The sequence below is a fragment of the Sprattus sprattus genome, assembly GCF_963457725.1.
Source record: "Sprattus sprattus genome assembly, chromosome: 1".
NCBI classification, from domain to species: domain Eukaryota; kingdom Metazoa; phylum Chordata; class Actinopteri; order Clupeiformes; family Clupeidae; genus Sprattus; species Sprattus sprattus.
The window spans coordinates 59015021-59037180 of record NC_137920.1 but is presented as its reverse complement, the minus strand read 5'-3'; the positions used below and the strand labels follow the sequence as shown (position 1 = coordinate 59037180).

Sequence of the window (22160 nt, the reverse complement as noted above, 5' to 3'; positions counted from 1 at the left end):
AACAGTGGTCCACCAGCCTTTTGCTCTCAGGAAAAAAGACAACTGTTGTCACATGACAAGTAAGACGAACGATAGTGACAACATCATGCGCACATGGATTTTAACCCATTACCTTAAATGACATCAACAGGACTTATCAAGAAATGTGTCTTACATGATTAATGATGAATAAACCTGGGAGAGATCCAGGCCATCTAAAATCGATAGATAACCTGTAGACTTCACAGACTTATAACAACAGAAAAAGAAGTTTGGCAATGAAATTGTGACATTTTAAACAACAGAAGTCAAGGGAGGAATCCAACTGTCCGCAAATCTATTCAATGCAGTGGCCCTGACTGCTGGCCTGCTACTAATCAAAGCTTTGCGTCATTTCCCGTTGCTGCGGTTGTTGCGCATCATCACCTGGGTATCAACCATCAGCAAAAGGCTCTTTAACTTAAGTTTCTAGACAGAAGGGGACCAGAAAGATAATTTAAACAGGATAATTGGACATTATTTACAAATAGGAAAATAATTTATAACTTAAGCGTAGTGCCCTATTCCCACCATCTCAAATCTCCAAAGTACTAAGAGAGATTATTTTGCTTGTCGAAGAAGTTAGCAGTTTGCTGTTGAGTTTTGTAGCTAGCTACCCAGCTAGCATTAGCTAGTTGTGGTTTGTCCTTTTCCAAAAGCTAAAGGGTCCGGTGACAGAAAATACTGCACAGAAAGGGACAGTTAAGGTTACACAACACTGCAAAATCGGTTACACCATGAATCCTGAATAGTGAGTATCCACATGTAGCTGTAACAATGCTAATGTAGCGACAGCTTATCAGGTAACGTTAACGTTATCACAAATTAGTCTGCGTATTCTGTGTCGCTAGCTAGCCCACTTTGTTGTCAATGTTTAGCTAACATTAGCTAGCTAACGTTTCATAGCTAAGCTTACCAGTGCTTGATATCAGTTCTATAATACTGACGTTACTTCGTTTGATAATGGTCTCTTCGGTTTATGTGTCTTAGCTAGCAAGACAGGTTACTCTTGATGTGCAGTGCCATATTGTTTATGGGAATGCTCCTTGCTAGCTATCGGTATCAATATGGCAGGTGGTAGCTAGGTTGTCATAACAAAGGAGTTAATTGACCCACCCGACTACAACAATGGCATGATAAATTAGCACAGATGACTTAGTTAAACACACTTTAGCTGTCTATCTAACTGTTAATTGTTTTTACTTCTCTTCTTTCCAAGCGATTATTTGTTCAAGCTTCTCCTCATAGGTGACTCTGGTGTTGGAAAGTCTTGTCTCCTTTTACGATTCGCTGTAAGTCACAATAGGCTACCAGCCAAAACATTGAAGTGGTAGTGAACCTTTCGGACACCGTGTACAAATAACTATACTTCTACATCAACCCATCTTTAAATGTGTTGATTTGTGATTTCAAACAATTATTCTTCGGCTGGGAAATATGTTTTCTATGGTTGATCAGGTGTATATTTGTGTATGTTCCAGGATGATACCTACACAGAGAGTTATATAAGCACAATCGGTGTGGACTTCAAGATCCGAACCATTGAGCTTGATGGAAAGACCATCAAGTTGCAGATAGTGAGTTTCCCAGCCTGCAACTCATCAGTATTTTCTGATACTGTACTGTACTATACTGTACTGTATACACTTTGAAAGCTTGTAGTGGTCTGGGTATGTATCTGAAATGCTGTGCCAACTCATCAGTATTTACTGATACCGTACTATACTGTGCTGTACTGTATACACTTTGAAAGCTTGTAGTGGTCTGGGTATGTATCTAAAATGCTGTATTTGAATCTTCAGTGGGATACAGCTGGTCAGGAACGCTTTCGCACCATCACCTCCAGTTACTACAGAGGGGCACATGGTATTATCGTTGTGTATGACGTCACAGATCAGGTCTGTTATAGCTCAAAGATTGTGCTCGGATAACAGAATAACATGATAAACGTCTCAATGTTTTACCATCTTATGATATGCACAACATTGCCATTAGGGACACCAACAGCAATTTACTAAATTCAGCCATTAAAATATATCATAGAGGATTGTGAAGGTTTACTCTTTCAATTAAAAAGATGTCATAGAAGATTGTGAAGGTTTACTCTTTTTTTAATACTTAGGAGTCGTACAACAACATAAAGCAGTGGCTCCAGGAGATCGATCGCTATGCCAACGAGAATGTCAACAAGCTGCTGGTGGGCAACAAGTGTGACCTCACCACTAAGAAGCTGGTCGACTACACCACAGCCAAGGTGAGTCTGAGGACAAATGCTCAGAAGGACAGCACTCAGACTTTAAATTTTCACTGAAACACACATGGATTAGAATCTCTTTTAAAAACCATAACAGGAAGACTACGATCTGTCTCAAAACGGTGAATAGAAAGACAGAAAAGATTCAGCGCTGAAACAAATGAAGATCAGATGTGAATCTCAAAACATCAGCAGTGCCAGAATCATGTATCAAAAATCCTTACAACAAGACTAAAACAAGACTAGAAGCAGATTCAAAGAACTCCATCTTCCTTAGAAAGTGAAATGAATGTAAATCCAGTCCTTGCATTGACATTGGTCCTACACAAGTTATGATGAATTTAACGGTAAGGCTTGGCCGTAGTCAAAGTTAAAGCTTGGCCGTAGGCTTGGCCAAAGTCAAAGTAATTTTTTATTGTCGCACAGCACGACACACAACACCACACACGTGCATTGGGCAGTGACACAGGACACACGCATCGCATGCTGATGAGATCGCCGGTGAAATTTGTCCTCTGCCTTTAACCCATCCTGAAGTCCTTGTCCTTCCTCAAGGGCAGCCAGAGCAGTGTAGGATGTACATGTAGGAGAAGCTGGACCTGTTTTGCTCATATGAGAAAACATGGCCTGATAGTATTAATGAGAGATGAAGCCACATATCCAGCATATAATAATGTGGTTGGTTGTCTGCACCTGTCTTGTCAGCACTAACTCTCTGCCTTCTGTTGCTCCCTCTGTAGGAGTTTGCAGACTCCCTTGCAATCCCCTTCTTGGAGACTAGCGCTAAGAACGCCACCAACGTTGAGCAGGCCTTCATGACCATGGCAGCTGAGATTAAGAGACGAATGGGCCCTGGGGCCACAGCCGGAGGAGACAAGCCCAACTTAAAGATCGACAGCACCCCTGTGCGACAGTCAGGTGGAGGGTGCTGCTAGGACTGACCCAGTTTTGCCTTCTAGTAATGTTACGGGGAAGGGGCTGAACATGAACTCTTGTGCAGAAGCAAGAGGGGCACAAATGTTGAGGTGGTGAGGACAGAAAGACTTTTTCTTTTTTTCCCTATATGTCCTTTGTAAATCTGTAATGAAACAGAATGAGGTAGAGAGCAACAGGGTGAGACCTTTGCTCTTACATTTAAAAAGAAACTCAAAGTAACACACGGCAGACAGTTGAAAATGAAAGCCAAATTTATCTCCTCTACATACAGGATCATCCGTATTTATTTGCACTTGAATTTGTGATTACACTTACATGCATTAACACCTGCTTGACAGGGGAAATGTGGAGGTTATAGTGATGTTATAATGACACAGTGTCTTATACTTGTATCCTAAGGCCTTTTATTTTACAGATAGGTGCTCTTCATACTTTCGTTCTCCAGGCGCTTAATACATTCTGTGGATTTCCTTGTTAGGAAATGAAAATCATTTTGTTATTTAATGATGATGGCGGCGATGGTGATTGTGATGAATTTGCTACACAGAGTCTACCATTTTTTTGTTTTTACTATAAAACTTCTATAGTTCATGGTGTGAGTTCTCAACATCTCTCAGTAGATTATGATATCAGTTGTGGCATCAGGCTGTTCAGGCGAAGTATAAAAGTCCTCAAACAAACCCTCAGTCTAGGACTGAGTGGAAAGATCATAGCAGCAATATAGGGTACCATCATCTCAGTTTTCATCGGTTTGGTAAAACCATTATTGTATTCTTTTGTTGCTGTTTTATTTGTTCAGGTCTTTTATATTAATAGGGTTTGCTTGGGTCTCCATCAGCTATTTTAATTGTATCAATGATTGTGTAATTTATCTCTGTTTAAGCCCGTTGTCTTACTTTGAAAACGATTGTTTTTTAGACAAGAATCAACAAAGAAGCTGTAAAAGCCACATTCACATGTTTATGTTATTGTGTCATCCAGTCTCTTTACAAACACTCCATGGTTATAACTTAAGTGACATTTCTTTGGCTGTTGCCGTGTTTCTGTGTTGCAAGGGTTTTGTTTGTTTGTTTGTTTTTCAATGGGAAAAGTATGCTTACTCGCAAACATGCAAATAAGAGTACTTTATACACACTGCAGAGGTCACCATGTTTTCCAAGGCAAAACACTACCTTTTTTCCCATGTCACATGAAAATGTTTCATTGTAAAGGAAGGGCTTAGTATTAAAAACCTGTTGATCAATTTCACCAGAAGGGTATTCCAAGTATGACGTTTACTGGCAAACCTCGGTAAATTTACACGGTGTAAGTAATAACCCTCCTAATAACAGAGTCTTATGGCTTCATTCTTTTAACAAAACAAAACCATAGGGCTCTTCTTTTAGGAGGATTACCACTTTATCCCCCAGATTTGAGGGACTCAGTTGTAGACATGATGAAACCCACTGAAAATCTCATTGTAAATGTGTGCTGATAACATGGCCGCAAGTTAACAGCTGTGAGCTATTGATACATACTGAAGATGTTTTTGTAATAATGTATGGGCATATACTGTCACGTAATGTTTTTGACCTAAATGAAATAAATAATTTTGCATGCGATAAATACTGTATGAACTTTTTTTGTGTCTGTGCTGATTTTGCTCTAGCTCAGCAAGATATCACTTGATAATCTGTTTTGTTTGAACAGTTAAACAGTATGCGCTCAAGCATAGATCCATCAAAATAGTTATAGTTCCAGAATAATAAAATATATTTAATGCTGCACCAGTGAAGCCTACGTTTCTGATTAAATTAGTAGACAAGAGGCTTAAAACGTCTGGTGAACAGTGGTTTACCAGCAGATGGCACTGTTCATTCATTTCGGATCATGAGATATTAAAGAGTGAAGAGTGATAATTGCGTCTGCTTCCGGGGCGGGGTGTGCCGTTTATGTGTGCAGTATCCACAACTGTTTTCAGTGGGAGGCAAACACAGCTGCTGTTGTATTCTCGGGTTGTTCTGATTTCTGTGTGTTAGTGAGTGGGTTTTCGACATAAACGTCCTTCTCATTTTTTATTTGGAAAGGTAATAACTTCAATTCGCTTCCCTCCTGCTTATTAAGTGAAATGAGAAATGTTGATGGTCGTGTGTATTGAAATCACAACTTATGACACTTCTGGGCTAGGGCGCTAACTTTGGGGAGCACAATAGCTAGCTGTCGTTAGCTAACCTACGTCTGCGTTAGCTCTCTGACACCAGCATTAGGTGTAAATATGTTTAGCTTCTGTTTTAGCATTAGTAACAGCATTACTGGTTTTGACTGGTGACAACACCATTTTAGTAAAAGTAACAAACATTGATTTTAGTTGTCACAGTAGGGTTTTTGTGTCCCTTAGTACGCTTTGATAGCAAGGCTGTGATACCAAATGTTAGCTAGGTGCCTATGCCATTAAGACTGACGTTGGCGTCCTATCTTTGCTATTATTAACGCAACCATGTGTAAAAAAAAAAAAAAAAAATGCTCTGTTGACATCGCAATGTCCATGTTCGGCTGTTGTTAATCTGCAAAAGAGTAATGAATTGATGTTGCCGTCTGTTTAGCAAGCGGTCCCTGGTGACCGTATGTTACACAATGTTAGCATCAACTTACTATTGTGTTCTTTTTGCTAGACTAGCACTTAAGGTTAATGCTAACGTTGTAAACTTGTAAACTCACTGTTCTTCCTGATTGAAATGTTGCAGCGGTAACGTCCCCAGATGGAGGGAGATGATTCTGAGTTTCCTCCAGAGTCATCGGAGCATTCTCATTCCCAGAGGGGGAGCGTTGCTTCCTCTGTTACCCGAGGTCAATGCATGAGTGTTTTCCTTATTCTTTAAAGTCTTGAAAACTCATTAAAACCTGCTATATTCACTGCGATAGTGCATCAACTGCCCCTTTATTTGGATAGAGTCTCCCTTGTTTTCTCCTCAGTCTATTGGTTAATTTGGTAGAAAACTGTCTTGATTTGATTGTCCTAGAGACTAGTCATGATTCTTCATATTCCCTGGAGAGCTAGAGCTAGAATACACCCACTGTACATTTAATATTTGTCATGTTCATGGCATTTTCCATTTTTTTTATTTTTTTTTGTATAATTTAATGTATTTCTTTGTTTCTCTCTAGCCCAAGATGTGCTTGTCTATTTGGTGACCGATAGTGCTGTGCACTTATGTTTGGAGGGTGTTGGCTGTGTGAGTGTGCACGAAATGGGGCGCAGTGTTCGAGAAGCCCTCAACATCCCCGACTCAGCCCAAGACGCCTTCGCCTTCTGGCTCTGCTCGCCTCTGCTGGGTAAAGCTTGCCCTATGAGATTGTCTCTATTTATACCGCACTTGACATTGGGCTCTACACCGACTACAATGATCTCTTCCTGAACATACACCGCTGATATCGTTTCTCTGACAATTTCCACCATAAAAGCTTACTGTGTTTGGCCTTTGGGATGTTTTGAGGCTTAGGGACATAATAAATGACTTCTCTGTTTGTGAGTCTTGTTTTTATCTGATGACAAGGGACCACAAGAAGCTCTCAGGGCATAAAAAGGCATTCACTATTGTATAGCACATTGTGAACTACAAGACCCTTTCAACCTTGCAGTGTTGTATATCTGTATTCCCATACATGTATAATAATAAGTTGAATGATTTATAAATTAGCCCTAAACCAACTTCAGCATACCCGGAACTAGGTTCTGTAGAATTTGAAACCCTAAAACAACCTTCTAACTTCTTTTCCATTTCAGAGTTACAGTTGAAACCAAAGCATCAGCCTTATAAACTGTGTCGGCAGTGGCAGGACTTGCTGTATCGCTTCACAGAGGCTTCAGAGGAGGACATCGCTCAAGGTTTGTGGGTGGTGTTTGTGAAGGAGTGTGGTGCTCTTTGTTTAATTTAGCTTGCTGTGTTAAGTTATTTGTGGCATTCTTCCTCACTCTCTAATAGATGAACCATGCCTACAATACAGGAGAAATGTTTTTTACCCCAAGACTAAAGAACTTCAGGTAATTGTGTGAACAATATTGCTTCTTGCTATCTCATGATTGCAGTTGACATAGGTTTGTGAATGTTGTCAGGACATATTTATAATGTTTAGAGTCAGAAGTTACATAATCATTGCGTTTATAAACATTTCTCTTCAGTACATTCCTGCTGTTGTTTCTCTGCTGTGCTGTTGCAAAACATCATGAAATGTTCTCTCTCTACAACAAGATCAAGGATGAGGGGGTGTTAAAGCTTCTCTATGATGAGGCACGCTTGAACATCCTTGATGGACGGTACCCATGTGATCCAGAGCAGTGGTTAGCATTGGGGGCTTTGACCTGTGCCATAGAGCTTGGCGTTGGCCTAGATGAGCGGAAGGTCGCTGCAGACATCAGGTACCCATCTACTGTGCTTATTGATACTCAGTCATTTGTGAGTTTGAGGGTGGTTAGCAAGATTTGCAGAAGCTAACTGTTTTGAAACTCAGCCGTGATCTCCACAGAGGACATGTGGCTACACCAGTGTTCGAATTACGTGGGAGCCAGAGGGAGCCGAGCTCCCATAGAGTGAGGACTAGCTCCCATGAAAGCAACAAAGTCAAAAATCTGAGGGGGTCTCTCATATCTGAAGGTGTCTGCCATATGTGACATTGTAATTTAATGTTAAATAACGCTCATTATCCATCCCTGTGTGGTCTCTTACCATTCAAGACGTTAAATGAAAATAGGATACCATACCACGGGACATAGCCAGACCGTAGCCTACCTTATGCTCATGAAGGCAGCATGACTCACTTCACCACCACACCACTAGGCTAGAGCCAACCCTATAGTAGATACGATCAATTTGACAGGTCATAAAGTCAGAAGTCGTCTTGTGCTTTTAGCTTAACGTGCTTTTGAGATAAATACATCTACAATAAACATCATGGTAGGACAATGGCTTTTTTTATTTCTGCCAGATGCATTTTCCTTGTGTTCAAGTTTAAGACAATGGCATGCATGTGTATGTCGCCTTCAAATTAGATACGTTTTATTGCATTGCAAATGACAAGACCAGTGGCGTTTCTAGCCCTATTAGATCGTCAAATTCACACGTAACAACCGATTTAGTGAACTTAATTTGTAACATTTTTAGAGTACGAAATAAAACAGTCTCAAGTAACACAGCCTGTTTGAGACTGTGGTGGCAAGCGCCCTGCTCTCTTTGGGAGGTGAGTGAGTGAGTGAGTGAGTGAGTGAGTGAGTGAGTGAGTGAGTGAGTGAGTGAGTGAGTGAACTAGCTAGTGAACTCTAGCTTACAACGTTTACCTACTCACTTGAGCTGCAAATCCCTACCATGCTACAGTATAATTAGCACCTATCCCAGCAGATATCTTTAATATGTTTATTTTTGTGCCATATTTTAAATCTAAATTAGTTAATTTCTCTTCCTAAAACCCACTAGAGGACACTATTTAAAGGGACATTTTCAGAAAAAAATCTTATGGGGGAGCATGCCCCCAGACCCCCGTAGTTGTGCTGAGTCACAGGAAAATTATAGGTTTAATCTAGGTGCCTTATTTGTATAGCCTTGATAGGATATGTACGCGGTGCGCAAAACTTTTGTATGACAGAGACCCCCCTTAGAGACAAAAAGATAATTCGAACCCTGGGCTACACATTACGGGAGTAGAACATGTCTCTAGCTTGGACACATGATTGACAGGATGATTATTGTTCTCACTGCTCTTGGGAGGTGGTTTCTTTTGGGTTTGTTTGGTTTCCTTTGTCATATTTTGTTGGATTTTACAAAAAGTAGTTTTAGTTTAGTTATACACAGGAAAAGATGTTAAACTCCTTGTGCTATTGATTTGGCACTTCACACAGCTGCCGATCCTCTCACTGTCACATGCAAGTACTCTTACCCGACAACCTAACCTAACCAATATAACAACTGGCCAACTAAATCCTGAGCAGCAGGATAAAATAACAGCAATGCACAACTGGCCGGTGATGGCCATAAACATGCACTGCATGTTGTGCTGGGATCTGTAAAGAACTCTCAATTGTGGTATCTGCTGTCACTATCAGAGACAAGAACACAACAGATACATCTCAAGATACTCGAGATAGTCTGCGAGCGCCTTAGAGTGATCATCCTTGAAAATCATCTCCACTGGTCTTGTGTGTGCTTGCCAACCTCGTTCCCATGCTTCCGCTACCAGTTAAGCATACTTTAGCTTCTTCCTTTAAAATGCTTCTTCAATCCCATCTTCAAAGGGAATAGCTGGGAAGACACTGCAGCTCGACAAATTTCCTCTTCTTGCTCGCAAACAAAGTTAGTTACTATTTGCCCCCGGCAATTTAGCTTTACCCCATGCTTTCCAATGGTCACCTAGCCAAAACCCTGCTTTTCCACTCGGTACCTGACCAATCATATCCCTCACTTTTTACATGTTGAACTGCTTCTCGGTTTTTACTATTGGAGCAGTGTTCTGCACAACTGGACCCTTAGACTGTGACAAATATCTCCAATATTTGAATACCCCCAAAGTTCTCATTGCCCCTTTACAGTGTCTTTGTTTAATCAAAGTTTTTTTGTTTTGTTTATTGTTGGTTTTTGCCATTTCCAGTTTTAAGTTCAAATCTTTTTATAATGTTCTTGTTTACTAAATCCATGGCCCAGTTTCCCCTTACCCATTTGTTTAGTTTTATATTTAATTTCCTCCTTGTTGGTTCACTGTTGGAAGAATGACACATTCCCGACATGCCTTTCATCCATCTCTTCTGCCCCAGGGAGAAGAAGCTGTCGTCCTTCCTGCCCGGCCATCTGGTGGTGGGAGGGGGTTTTCTGTCGACCCTGCGGGGAAAGGGGGGTCGGCAGGCGGAGCTCGAGCAGAGGCTTCTGAAGGAGTACCACTCCCTCAGCCAGAATCCCAGCCAAGACCCCACTCATCTCCTGAGACAGTACCTCAGCACCTGCCACACACTGCCTTACTATGGGTACGCACCCTCCATCCACAGAAATATACAATTCCAGGCATGTGATTGATGTGAAGGTGTGTGTTTGTGCTTTGGTTACTACATTAAAAAAGGTGGACAAGTACTCAGGTAATATTGATCATGAGTGATATGTCTTGAAAATATACTTTATCTCATAGTGCAGTTGTGCTTTGCTGACTTAATTAAAGAGTGGGCAAGGTACACATTTGAATCTGCCTGTAATGGAGTAATATTGATTGTAAGTGATTATATGTCTGTTACTGTTTACCTCAATTACTGTAAAGATAAATGTAACTGTTGAAAATAACTATTTGTACAGTCAGTGTTTTAACTTTTTTTTGTTCTGGTCCTTGCCGTAGCACCCCATTCAGTCCCTGTAGTCGATTGGCCAGTAGTTGATTGGCCGACCAGGAGTGCCTCCCTTCGACTACAGGCATTGAGTATGGTGCTACGTCAGAGACCCGAAGATCGAGATCGGTAACACTGAAAACATTCATTTTGTAATGTTTCTCTACAGTCCTTGAGGTAAACAGATGCAGGTGTATCAGTGTGGGATCCTTCCATGTTGTCAGACCTTTATAATAACATTTACGAGCCAGTCATTGGCAAAAACAAGCATTTTACTTTGACCTGCTAGCTTGCCTCATAGGATTCCACTGTATATCTGTTTTGTGATTGCGGGTGTTCTAACGCAATAGCAGGCCAATTTAGATCGTTAATTTTCCTCAGTAAAAGTTTGGACTCAAAAAGATCTAAAAAATAGAGCCTAGGTTGAAAAATCCTGTAGTTTCCCTTTGAGGTCTACTGCTGTGCTTTGACATGGAACTCTTTTGGAGTTCTCTGGTGTTAATGTGTTTTGTTTTTCTATTTGTTTTGTAGATGTGCTTTCTTCTCAGCAGAGATTGATAAGCCAGCCCAGGGAATCCTTCACAGGGGGGGGCACAAGGCCGTCACAGTGGGCATCAGCCTGGAGGGTGTTTATGTCATGGATGTCAAAGAGAAGGTACTTCCATTCCATCCCCATCCACACTCTTACCACGCTCCCACCGTGCAGCTCTAAAGAGGATGTGAGCTCTTTCAGTTCCATTTGCCCCGTCTCGAGCTTCGGCTTCCCCTTTCTGCTCTTGCTCATTTCCGTTCACTTCACAGTGCGCTGAAAACTCTCTGTGCTCCTGCTCTATGTATATTCATGAGACAAGATTAAAGCCTCAAGCAGATGATTAATTCTGCCCTCTGCGCTCGCTCTCTTTCTCTCTCCCCCTACCAGCACGTCCTCTTGGGCCTGCGCTTTAATGAGCTGTCCTGGGACCACAGCTACCCGGAGGGGGAGGGAGACTCACATATCCTCTGGCTGGAGTTTGACGGGGAGGAGGCAGGGACTCCTGTCAACAAACTATTGAAGATCTACTCCAAGCAGGTAAACCCACAGTTCCTCATCCACACTATGGTAGCTGTCAACCCTCAATAAACTCACGGTGGTTCTCGTTCATTAAAGCTTACATGCTAATGATTTGTTCTCAGCCTAGTGCATATGTTTATGAATCTAAATCATTGTTATCTAACCAGGATGTGTTTACAGTCATTAATTAATGTAGTACATGTCCCTGGTGTCTCTATATTAAGCCCCTAATTGAAAGCCAAATAAGAACGTCCCTTCCCAGAGAACCTTCTTCCTCATAAACCCCATTGTTGACCCTCCTCTCTGGTGCACTAGGCGGAGCTGATGAGCGGACTGATCGAATTCTGCGTGGAGCTGCGTTCAGCTGGTGATGGGGCTGCAACGGGCACGGATGGCGAGGTCACGCCCGCGCAGGCACCTGCGGGCCAGGTGGGCAGTTCGGAGCGGCCGAGGGGGAACCGGCGGGGGAAGCTGCAGAGGCAGAGCAGCGTGGTGTGCAGCCGGGTGCACTCGCTCAGCACGATCAGCTACGTGGATGACGGTGAGACACTACAGAGGGAATAGCATGCCGACACGCATATGTCAGACCACAGTCAGAGTTAGCGCTTCTGGTGTCTCACGGTGAAGACTTTGTGACTACAGTTTTCCGGCTGAAGTCAGCTCAGTGATATTATGGCCTGTTGACATACATGTATGACAAACATATACAGGGCTAAAGGCATTTTTATACTTCTACGATTCTCTCCGATTTGGTCGTAGAGGGACACTTTGGCACGCCTTGGCACGCCTTGGTAACACCTTCACTCAGGTGTTGCCGCCCATCCGACCCGTCGGAGAGCTGGTCGGAGACAAACGCTTTTTTCTAACTTTTCTTAAAGAGACGGAGAGAGTCGGAGACCCCCTTGGCTGTGATTGGCCAGTTTACGACATCATTTACAAACAACATCATTTCCGGAATCACACATGTCAGGACCTCACATTTCCTGTTTTCTGTCAAAATGTTTTAGTACGACTTTGGTAAACTACAAAGCTGCACAGCATGCAGCATTAGGCTACCGTATTTTATATAAACCCTCGAAAAGTACATTTCTCCCGACCACTGTTGGTCTCTTGGCTGGTGGCTCGGTGTTGAAAGTGCCTTCTCCAACCAGCTTCAACTGACATCTAACGTAATTTGCTACGGAGTAATGCTGGCAGCATAATTACTTTGCATCTATTAAATAGGAAATGTATTTCATGTATGTGTAGAACCTATTTAGAATGACTGACTTTACATAAAACGGCAGTGAAAGACATTTGAGTCAAACATTACTTTTGCCTCAATGAGGGTGGCGTGTGAGAGCATAATCGGCACGACAACGTTGTACTTATTAGCAGCACACTTTTGAGAGTTATTGTGAATACGCTAACGCTTGATTTAGCGGAAAATCGAGTAAACGTACGTACCACCTGTCTCCTGTTCTGTTGTTGTTGTAGTTGTCGCTCAAATCGCTACAAGCACGTCCTCTGCTTATAACTCAAACTAGTCCAGCAGCTCCACCATCAACCATTGTCTGTTAGTTGTTAGTTCTCTTGTTGTGTTTCTGATATAACTATAACACTGCATGTGGATTGGTATGAAGACTGCAGTGGGTTTAATTTTCTGCCCCTTACTTCATAGTTCTACGGGTATTTCTATTCGAAGTGTGCATGCTTTGTTTTATAGTGACGTTTCACGCTAACACTTTTGACAAGGGCAACCGTCTCGTTGCAGATTAAACACATCGGTTTTGTCCTGCCCACAAGCAGCACAAATGCATAGCCTACTTGTCAGTCCACTCTGTCTTAAATTCGAGAGTTTTGGAATCAACTTTTCGTGTGTGAGAGCCTGGCAGATGATCATTAGTAAGTGTGCTAATGTATGTGTTTTTCCAACATATTCATGGTTGAAATCGCAGTCCCACAACTGTATGTTGAGGTATGCATGTTCTTGCTGTGTGTCTGATATAACTATAACACTGCATGATGTATGATGTAAGATGTATGATGAATACCGTGGGTTTATTTTTCTGGCCCTGTCCTCAGAGTTTGGGGGGTAATTTTGTTCGAAGTGTGCATGCTTTGTTTCATAGTGACACATTCACGTTACCACTTTTTGACAAGGGCAACCGTCTCGTGGCCAATGAGTGCATTGTCATAGCGTTGTAGTTATTCAAAGGTTACCCAGCGATCATTGCAGTATGAATGTGACAAAAATACCAAAGAAAATAAGAAAGTATTCATTTTATTGGATCGTTTTATAATAGTTTCTGTATTGTATGTAAGATAAGCATATCGTTTTGTTATAAATCGCAATGTTTTTCACAAAAAAATGACCACCACGATGGAGATACATTTGCCTACTCAAGTGAATATATAGCATTAGACATGTTAGTATTGACTGTGCTACATGTCTCCAAGGCCCATGTGACTGCACCTGCCCGACAGGTCTTGAAGCAGCATCCGTGTCATGTCAGTGACAGTTGGGAGGAAAAACAATCAATGACTTCCAATAAAGAGGTTATGTGGTAGCTACGGGCTCGACAAACAGTAGTTACCCCACCCAGCGGTCTGGCGTTGAATAGGTTGAATAGGCTTTAGGACGCATAGCCGTCGGAGTAGTATATAAGCCCGACCAGTACGTTCAATTTTTTCTGAATCAACCGCCTGCCCCCGCCCGCCCATTTTTTTTTCGAGGACGGAGAGGGATGCAGAAGTATAAATTAGGCTTAAGCCTACGCGCTTTTACTTGGCCTTTATCCACCGATTTGTTCACATGACGGCTTGCTTTTAGCCTCATCCTCCTTCGAGCGCCGCTTTCAGGAGTCATTTGGATTCGCATTTGGGCTTTTCTCCAACACCAGAATCGTGCAGTGGTCATTTTCTCTCTGTTGCCGCTCACTTGAGTTCCAGTGTATTGGCACATTTACTAACACGTTGTTAGCTGACTGTTGGTATGGCTGGCTTGCCTAATTTTGTTCCCTCCTCCAACCTCAGGTAAAGAAATCAAGGCTCTCAAACCAAAAAGGGCTGCATCCTTCTTCTCGCGGCAGGCCCCACCTCAGGACTACGCGGCGGTGCAGGTGGCTGAGAGTCTAGAGCAAGGCTGAACCTGAAGAGTCCACACTCGCTAATACTGACCAAAACAACTGCTGCACGTCGACACCCTAGGGAGAGGAATCGAGAGTTGGAATGACTATTTAAACTGGACCAAGTTTTTTTTTTGTTATTATTATGGTGAAAAAGTGGAATATCATAGGTTGAAATGTTAACTTTTCGTTGTAGGTCAAACACCACTGCCTGAAAGGGAACCTTGTATAAAGTAACTATGCCTTATGTAGGTCAGTGAAGCAGGAACAGCCATTTGTCAAGGGAGGGAAATGAAAATAAAATCATAGGCGTTAGAGATCAAACCCAATTGGACAGACAGGGTTGTGATGTCATTGAATTTGGACTTTTCTTGGCCATGAATAAGATATTGGAGATCTTGAGATCTAAATGAATTGTGCTTCGATAGACATTCATTATTCCTCAAATCTTAAACCACTCTCAAACGTGAATCAACGACCTTGATGGCTGTTCGCTGTGAATGCAGTTTTCCATTTTGTTATTGCCCGAATTATGCAAACATCAACAGGAAGGGGAGCGCAGTGTGCGATCCATGTCACTGACCTCCTGAACTCCCCTCTGCACCAAAGTCAACTGTGCCTCATGTTCTCTGCTGCTTCCGTACCCTCACACTCAAATCAGGTGACCTGTAAAATAATCAGGAAAAATATCTTTTTACATCCTTAATGAAGACAAAAAAATACCAGAGTAGTCCACATTGAAACTGTGGCCACCCTGACCTAAGTCAATGTTCAGTTGCTCTAATGTCTCCTCTGGCTGTGATATATTTTGGAAATGTGTCATGGCCATTGTCAAATGTACTGTATTCTTCCCTGTTTTGGTTACATCACAGTGCACAGTACTGTGCAATGTTATTGCAGACTGAAGGATAGGAATCTCATACACTGTTTATCTTTCCTCTACATTCTGAAATGTATGGATCCACTCTTATCATCTGCCTTTATCTATGCATGACATTCGGCAGAAGCAAAAGGAACTGTAGGCAGTTAATGAATTAGCATGCATATACATCTTCACCCCATCACCTTTCAGACTTCAGGCTTGAGAAGAATGCAAAAGAAGTGATATACATTGCACTTCTCTGTGGTACCTCTGAACACTGTCAAATATCTGCAAAACAACAATCATGATGGGTCTTGGCCATTCTTGCATGTGCCAACATTTGAATGAGATTTGTCGAACCACATTGCTTTCCAAATACGCTTTTTGGATAAACTTAAGAGTTTAAAGTGCCTTTTGTGTTTCTAACTAACAGTAGCTGATACCATGAACTTTAAATGAACCGTAAACCTGTTTTGTGTTGCATTTTAATACATTATCCCTTTACGGTTTCCATTCATCCGTATTCTAGTTTTATACTACAAACACTTGTGACTCAATAGAATTCAATAATTAATGTAATGTGCACTACCGAAGTTAAGAAACTGTAAGGTTTGAAAAAAAAAAAAAAAACATTGATATGCAGCATATTCATTTTTTTTTATTCCTGCTTTGTACTAACACTCTCACACTTCAAGTATTAATTGATAATAATGTGTTCTATAGATTTTTTATTATAAATGTTTTATTTAAAAAGTGTTGTCCATTATGTGGTTCTGTTGTACTGAACATTAAATCTGAATAAAAACATTTATGGCAGATATTTTCAAATTGGTAAAGAATACTTTTAGAATATTTACTGAATAAAAGTCACTCATTAGCCTCTGTTATAATTTCAATTCTACATTCTATGGCCAAAACATTTGAATTCCTCCTAAACAGGATGACATAATTTTTAACATCATTAAGTCTCTTCAGTCACGTTTGAAAATTAGTTTGGTTAAATTTGTTGGGGTGGGCGGTCATAGACATCATAGGTGTATGTGATGTAGACATATATAGGTTTATGATGTCTATGTGGGCGGTTGCCTAAACCCTAGACATATATACGTCTATGGTATTGACTATGGCTGATCAAAGAACTTCCGGACTCCACAAGAGACCGCTGGCTCTTTTCAGCCAATGACAGCTTGCCTTCATGTGTGACGAGGCAAGCAACTCCAAAAAACAGTCATCTTATGTTATGAGCTGGCAGGCTCAATGTTTTACTTGATTTTACTAATTTGATATATAAAAGAATAATATAGGGAGCTATGGATTCAGACCAGGGAACTGGTGCCACAACACCGGAATCTGACCGTAAGCGCAGAGTGCACGGAATGCTAAAGCTCTACTACGGGCTCAATGATGAAGGAAAAGCCGTGGAGCTAGCTGAATCATTGGATCCCTGTGATATAAACGGGCCTCATTTTGATCCAGAGGTCTATCTCAATAAGGTAACTTCTATGTTGGCTGTACTTTGACTGTGGCGATTAACTGTGGTGGGTATTGTAACATTAATGCATTGGATTACAGTTGGACAGCTTCCTGGTTCTCTCAAAGGTTTCGCCACGGTCTGTTTTGATAAACATGGTTTGCCATCCTAGCTAGCTTGCTTGCTTGTTAAGCCATTTACTATTCACGTTGGCCAGATGATTGGGTCACCTTATGACTTTGGACCTGTTGTCTCCATTCTCAGCTAAGAAAAGAGTGCTCTCTTGGCGATCTTATGGACCAGGAAAGCTGTATGGTAAAGCAGATCCGCTCCTTGGACAGTGATATGCAGACGCTGGTGTATGAAAACTACAACAAGTTCATATCAGCTACAGGTCAGTTGGCACTTGGCAAAAAGGACAAGATGAGGCTTATAGAAGTATAAATACCAAAACCAAGCCCTGTTACAGTACCTGTTTTTTGTTGTAGCGGTATCACACGTTAGGGGTTTCTTTTAAACTGTATCGACTCGTACCAAGTCATCTTATTGTTATTTGTTGCAATTGGTCTCCTTATAGACACAATCAGGAAGATGAAGAACGATTTCAAAAAGATGGAAGATGAGATGGACTGCCTCTCCGCCAATATGGCTGCAATCACAGAGTTCAGTGCAAACATCAGTGGAACACTACAGGATCAACATGCACAGATCACCAAGCTCTCTGGTAAAGAGCCCCAAGTGGCTACATGCAACTGCTACAGTGCTTTAACCCTTTTTGAAAGCCAATAGGATGTCCATTGCTTGTTGTCATGTTCATTCATACTCATTGGAGTACTAAGGAACTTGTATGTGAAATTATTCATTTGAGGAGCCAGTGTGCTGTTTTGTTTTTCTCAATCACTGTTCACTTTACTCCCCTGGAATTTCTGATTATCTGCATCTCTTGCTCTTTAAGGTGTCCATACACTCCTGCGTAAGTTGCAGTTCCTGTTCGAGCTCCCTGCGCGGTTGAATAAGTGCCTGGAGCTGCAGGCATATGCCCAGGCCGTGAGCTCCCACCGACGTGCCCGCTGTGTACTCCAGCAGTACAGCCACATGCCCTCATTCCGTGGGATCCAGGATGACTGCAGTGCCATCATGGAGCAGTTGGCACAACAACTACGCCAGAAGTTCAGGTCAGTTTGTCATGCAGGGAATTTAAATAAATCTTGTATATATCAGGTAAGCCGGCATATATAATTTAGACGTAAACTTAAAATGGCACATTAAATTACATGCAGATCATCTTAAGGGTTGTACACTATTTGGCAATACAAATAACACACAAAAGTACACATCTCAACAGTGATATACAAATCGCCCACACTAAAATGCATGTGGTCCTATGCATGCACAGGGATGGTGGCTCCAATGCGAAGGACTTGTCAGAGTGTGTTGAGCTGCTGCTCCAGCTCGATGAGCCAGCAGAGGAACTCTGTGACAAGTTCCTCAGCCATGCCCAGTCCAGACTAGAGGCAGACCTGCAAGGCCTAGAAGCAGAGTTACGAGAACCCGTCTCACCCAGTGGACCAACGACAGATACTTATACTGGTGTAAAGAAGGCTGCTTCAACTGCTGCTCGCTCTCCCACGAATGACTCCACACCATCAACCAACCCATTCCTCTCTGCAGGCTCCAAAACAGACATCCTGGAGTTCATTGACAGGGGATGTAATGAGTTTGTCAGCAACCTCTGCCTGGTAATTGCTTCGTATCAGGAACTCTTCATCAACCGTCCACAGGAGGGCGAGCTGGCCTCCAAAAACATCCCAGAGATGGCCAGCGGTAAGCTGCACACCTTCGTGGATGCCCTGGCTGTCCGCTACTTCTCCCTGGTGGAACGGAGGATCCAGGAAGAGAAAGGGGTTGGGGATAACTCCCTGTTGGTGCGTGCCCTTGACCGCTTCCATCGGCGCCTGCAGGCCGTGACCAAATTGCTTCCAGGGTCGTCCGTGCCAAGCCAAGGGACCCAGATAGTGGTGCAAGCGGCCAGAGAAAGGATCAAGCAGTACCTGTCGGCCTTGCAGAGCTTCTACCTTGACAGCCTGACTGACGTGAGGCAGGCTCTGGCTGCACCCCGCCTCTCAGTGGGCGGGGGCACAGGGAGCGGGGGCCTCCTAGGTGGGACCAGTGGGAAAGACGCCCCACCTAACCTCCCCGAACTCCTGGCCTCATTTTCAGCTTCCATCCTGAATCAGATTAAATCAGTGCTGGCCTCGGTGCATCTCTTTACAGCGAAGGACATCACTTTCTCCAACAAGCCTTACTTCAAGGTGAGGACATGCTTATAGCAGTCTCATTTGTTTTAAATACAATAAGTTAATATCTTTAAAAAAAAAAAGGTTTTCTCTATTTTGTCTATATCTGTCATTGTTTATCAGGGGGAATTCTGTAGCCAGGGAGTGCGGGAGAGCCTGGTGGTGAGCTTCATTAAGTTTGTGTGCCAGTCATCTCGTCAGTTCTGTGAGAGCACTGGGGACCGGGGTGGATCCACTCCTCCCGCTCTCCTCCTGCTGCTCTCTCGCCTGTGTCTGGACTATGAGACCTCCACCATCTCCTACATACTCACCCTCACAGATGAACAGTTTTTGGTGCAGGTAAGATTATGGTGTGATAGATTGATTGAGTAATTGATTGACTGACTGACCCTCAAAGGGAAATTGTGGTGTTGCAGCAGCAATTCACATTAAACAGACAATGCATGTAACCAAGTGCATATATCACAAAACACACATAAATTAAACACTGTGGTAGGTAAAAAACACATTAACACATTTCACATATACAAAAACAGTCATGACAAATTACACAAGACCTTAACTGGAGCTGCTGTAACAGGCTGCCACAAGCGCAGCAGCATCTTGAAATTACATTTCTGTCTGTCTGATGATCAAATACTATGCATTCTAGTTGTGTGTGTGTTTAGATCTGCGGCCAGTATTTTAATCTATGAAGTAATGATGCTCCCCCACAGCACCACTCTCCAGTGACTGCGGTCACTGCTCTGTGTGCCGAAGCCAACGAGGCAGCACAGAAGCTTCTCAATCATTATGTGAAGGTACGGTGCACATCCCTGCATTCCACAATACACACAGCAGCTACACAAAAGCTACAGTAAAATGATTTATGTTTGTGATCTTCAACACGAGACATAAATGGAGGTTCTGCAGTGGACGTTTCTGGTCATCTGATGTGCAAAATGCATACACAATCCAGTTAGTAAAATGTATTCAGGCTGCATGATGTCTGAAATGTTTGAATACGAAAAACATATACATTGATTTTCACTCAGAAAGCATAGGTCTGTGCATTAATGAGATGTTCTGCTCTTCATAAGGTCCAGGGATTAATCATCTCACAGATGCTGAGGAAGAGTGTGGAAACCAGAGACTGGGTGAACACTATTGAGCCACGGAATGTTCGAGCAGTGATGAAGAGAGTTGTGGAAGACACAACGTCCATAGATGTCCAGGTACTTGCCCTATCATTGAGTCTGCTAATTGATATGTACTGGCTACTCTCCCCGTGGTCGATGAAATACACAAATGACAGAAAGTAAGGCGATACCTTGAATATGTGAGTGTCTGACACAAGATCAATCTGACTTAAATTATCCGGCAGCTGAAGGACTCTGAGAGAGATGAGGATTTGTCCTGGTGTGGTTACAGGTCGACAGCTGGAGAAAGTTGACTGACTAGCCAGCTAAGCCCCTATGATGGCCTATACATGTTTCATTTACCTGTTTGACTGTATGAAACATATTTTGTTTCTCTGAAGGTGGGCCTTTTGTATGAGGAAGGAGTGAGAAAAGCTCACAGTAGTGATTCCAGTAAGAGGACATTCTCTGTCTACAGCAGTTCACGACAGCAAGTCCGTTATGCACCCAGCTACACACCAAGGTAAATCTACACTTTATTATAGCATTACCATTTTCAGTGGAATATCAGCAGGTATTAGTTAAACTTCAGACAGCTTTACTATTCCCAGAACCACACTAGAAAAGAAGTTTTATGAAGGTATCAAATAAAACACATGAAAGTGACAGTTAATAGTGATGGTCAGAGTTGCTAGTTTGAGTTTGTCTGTCCGCTGACGTAATGTCTGTGTCGTAGTGCTCCTATGGACACGAACCTCCTGAGTAACATCCACAAGCTTTTCTCTGAGAGGATCGACATCTTCAGTCCAGTGGAGTTCAATAAGGTAAAACAGTAATTTTGATGGACCCAGGATCTTGTGATATAAACACACTGCCTTGTTTAAGTGAACTATCATTTTAACAAGGTAAAATGCAGGCATATACATTCATTGTATTTACTCATCAGTTAAGTTTGAAGTTCCTTTATTGATGTGTAAAAAATGTACTGTGTGTTTTGTAGAGGTATGCATTGCTGTCCTTCATTGATTCCTAACATGAATACAGCATTTTGAAGGCAAAGCTCTATTTTTGAACACCAGAGATAATATTATTATAATGCTTTCTCTTCTTGTCTGTTCGCCACTCCTCCAGGTCTCTGTCCTGACTGGGATTATTAAGATTAGTCTGAAGACATTCTTGGAATGTGTTCGCCTGCGTACTTTTGGTCGCTATGGCCTGCAGCAGATCCAGGTGGACTGCCACTATCTGCAGATGTACCTGTGGCGCTTCGTGTCAGATGAGAACCTGGTGCACTTCCTGTTGGATGAAATTGTTGGCAGTGCTGCCCATCGCTGTCTTGACCCCTCGCCTATGGAGCAGAGTGTCATTGAGGTCATCTGTGAGAGAGGCTAGAAAAGACACTAGTTCACCCGATGCTCCTGCAACTCTAAATCCACCGGGTCTCCTGAATGAACCTTTGAATGAACTTAATGATTGAGAACTTCAGTTGTCACTGAGGTTGAAATACACATTGTAATATATGGATTCATATTAATCTGTAACACAGGATTAATTTGTTGTGTGTGTGTGTGTGTGTCTGTGTTGCACAAAATAAAAAATGGTAAACTTAATTAATCACTCAGTTGTCATTTCACTCCATGTGTCATGGGCCAAACAGCCATGGGCTGTGAAAGGATGTGAACATTTTGCATCTTAAATCTTAACACGTCTAAG

General features: G+C 42.3%; 3 protein-coding genes across 3 annotated transcripts; all 3 read left to right on the top strand.

Moving 5' to 3' along the window:
• Window positions 1–420: 420 nt before the first annotated feature.
• rab1bb (RAB1B, member RAS oncogene family b) lies at window positions 421–4813 on the top strand. The gene is made up of 6 exons (XM_080849404.1): window positions 421–769; window positions 1238–1310; window positions 1500–1595; window positions 1821–1916; window positions 2141–2272; window positions 3013–4813. The coding sequence occupies exons 1-6, from the start codon at window positions 756–758 to the stop codon at window positions 3205–3207; spliced, it is 606 nt and encodes a 201-aa protein (XP_080705530.1). The 5' UTR covers window positions 421–755; the 3' UTR covers window positions 3208–4813.
• Window positions 4814–5172: 359 nt separating this feature from the next.
• frmd8 (FERM domain containing 8) lies at window positions 5173–16381 on the top strand. The gene is made up of 11 exons (XM_080852074.1): window positions 5173–5274; window positions 5932–6034; window positions 6353–6520; window positions 6972–7073; window positions 7171–7229; window positions 7438–7604; window positions 9987–10193; window positions 11073–11196; window positions 11461–11610; window positions 11908–12133; window positions 14608–16381. Exons 2-11 carry the CDS (start codon window positions 5947–5949, stop codon window positions 14718–14720), a joined length of 1404 nt encoding a protein of 467 aa, XP_080708200.1. The 5' UTR covers window positions 5173–5274; window positions 5932–5946; the 3' UTR covers window positions 14721–16381.
• Window positions 16382–16834: 453 nt separating this feature from the next.
• Window positions 16835–21907, top strand: vps51 (VPS51 subunit of GARP complex). The gene is made up of 11 exons (XM_080854343.1): window positions 16835–17054; window positions 17297–17426; window positions 17610–17756; window positions 17988–18207; window positions 18429–19344; window positions 19453–19668; window positions 20046–20129; window positions 20409–20543; window positions 20849–20970; window positions 21184–21271; window positions 21579–21907. Exons 1-11 carry the CDS (start codon window positions 16872–16874, stop codon window positions 21837–21839), a joined length of 2502 nt encoding a protein of 833 aa, XP_080710469.1. The 5' UTR covers window positions 16835–16871; the 3' UTR covers window positions 21840–21907.
• Window positions 21908–22160: the final 253 nt, after the last annotated feature.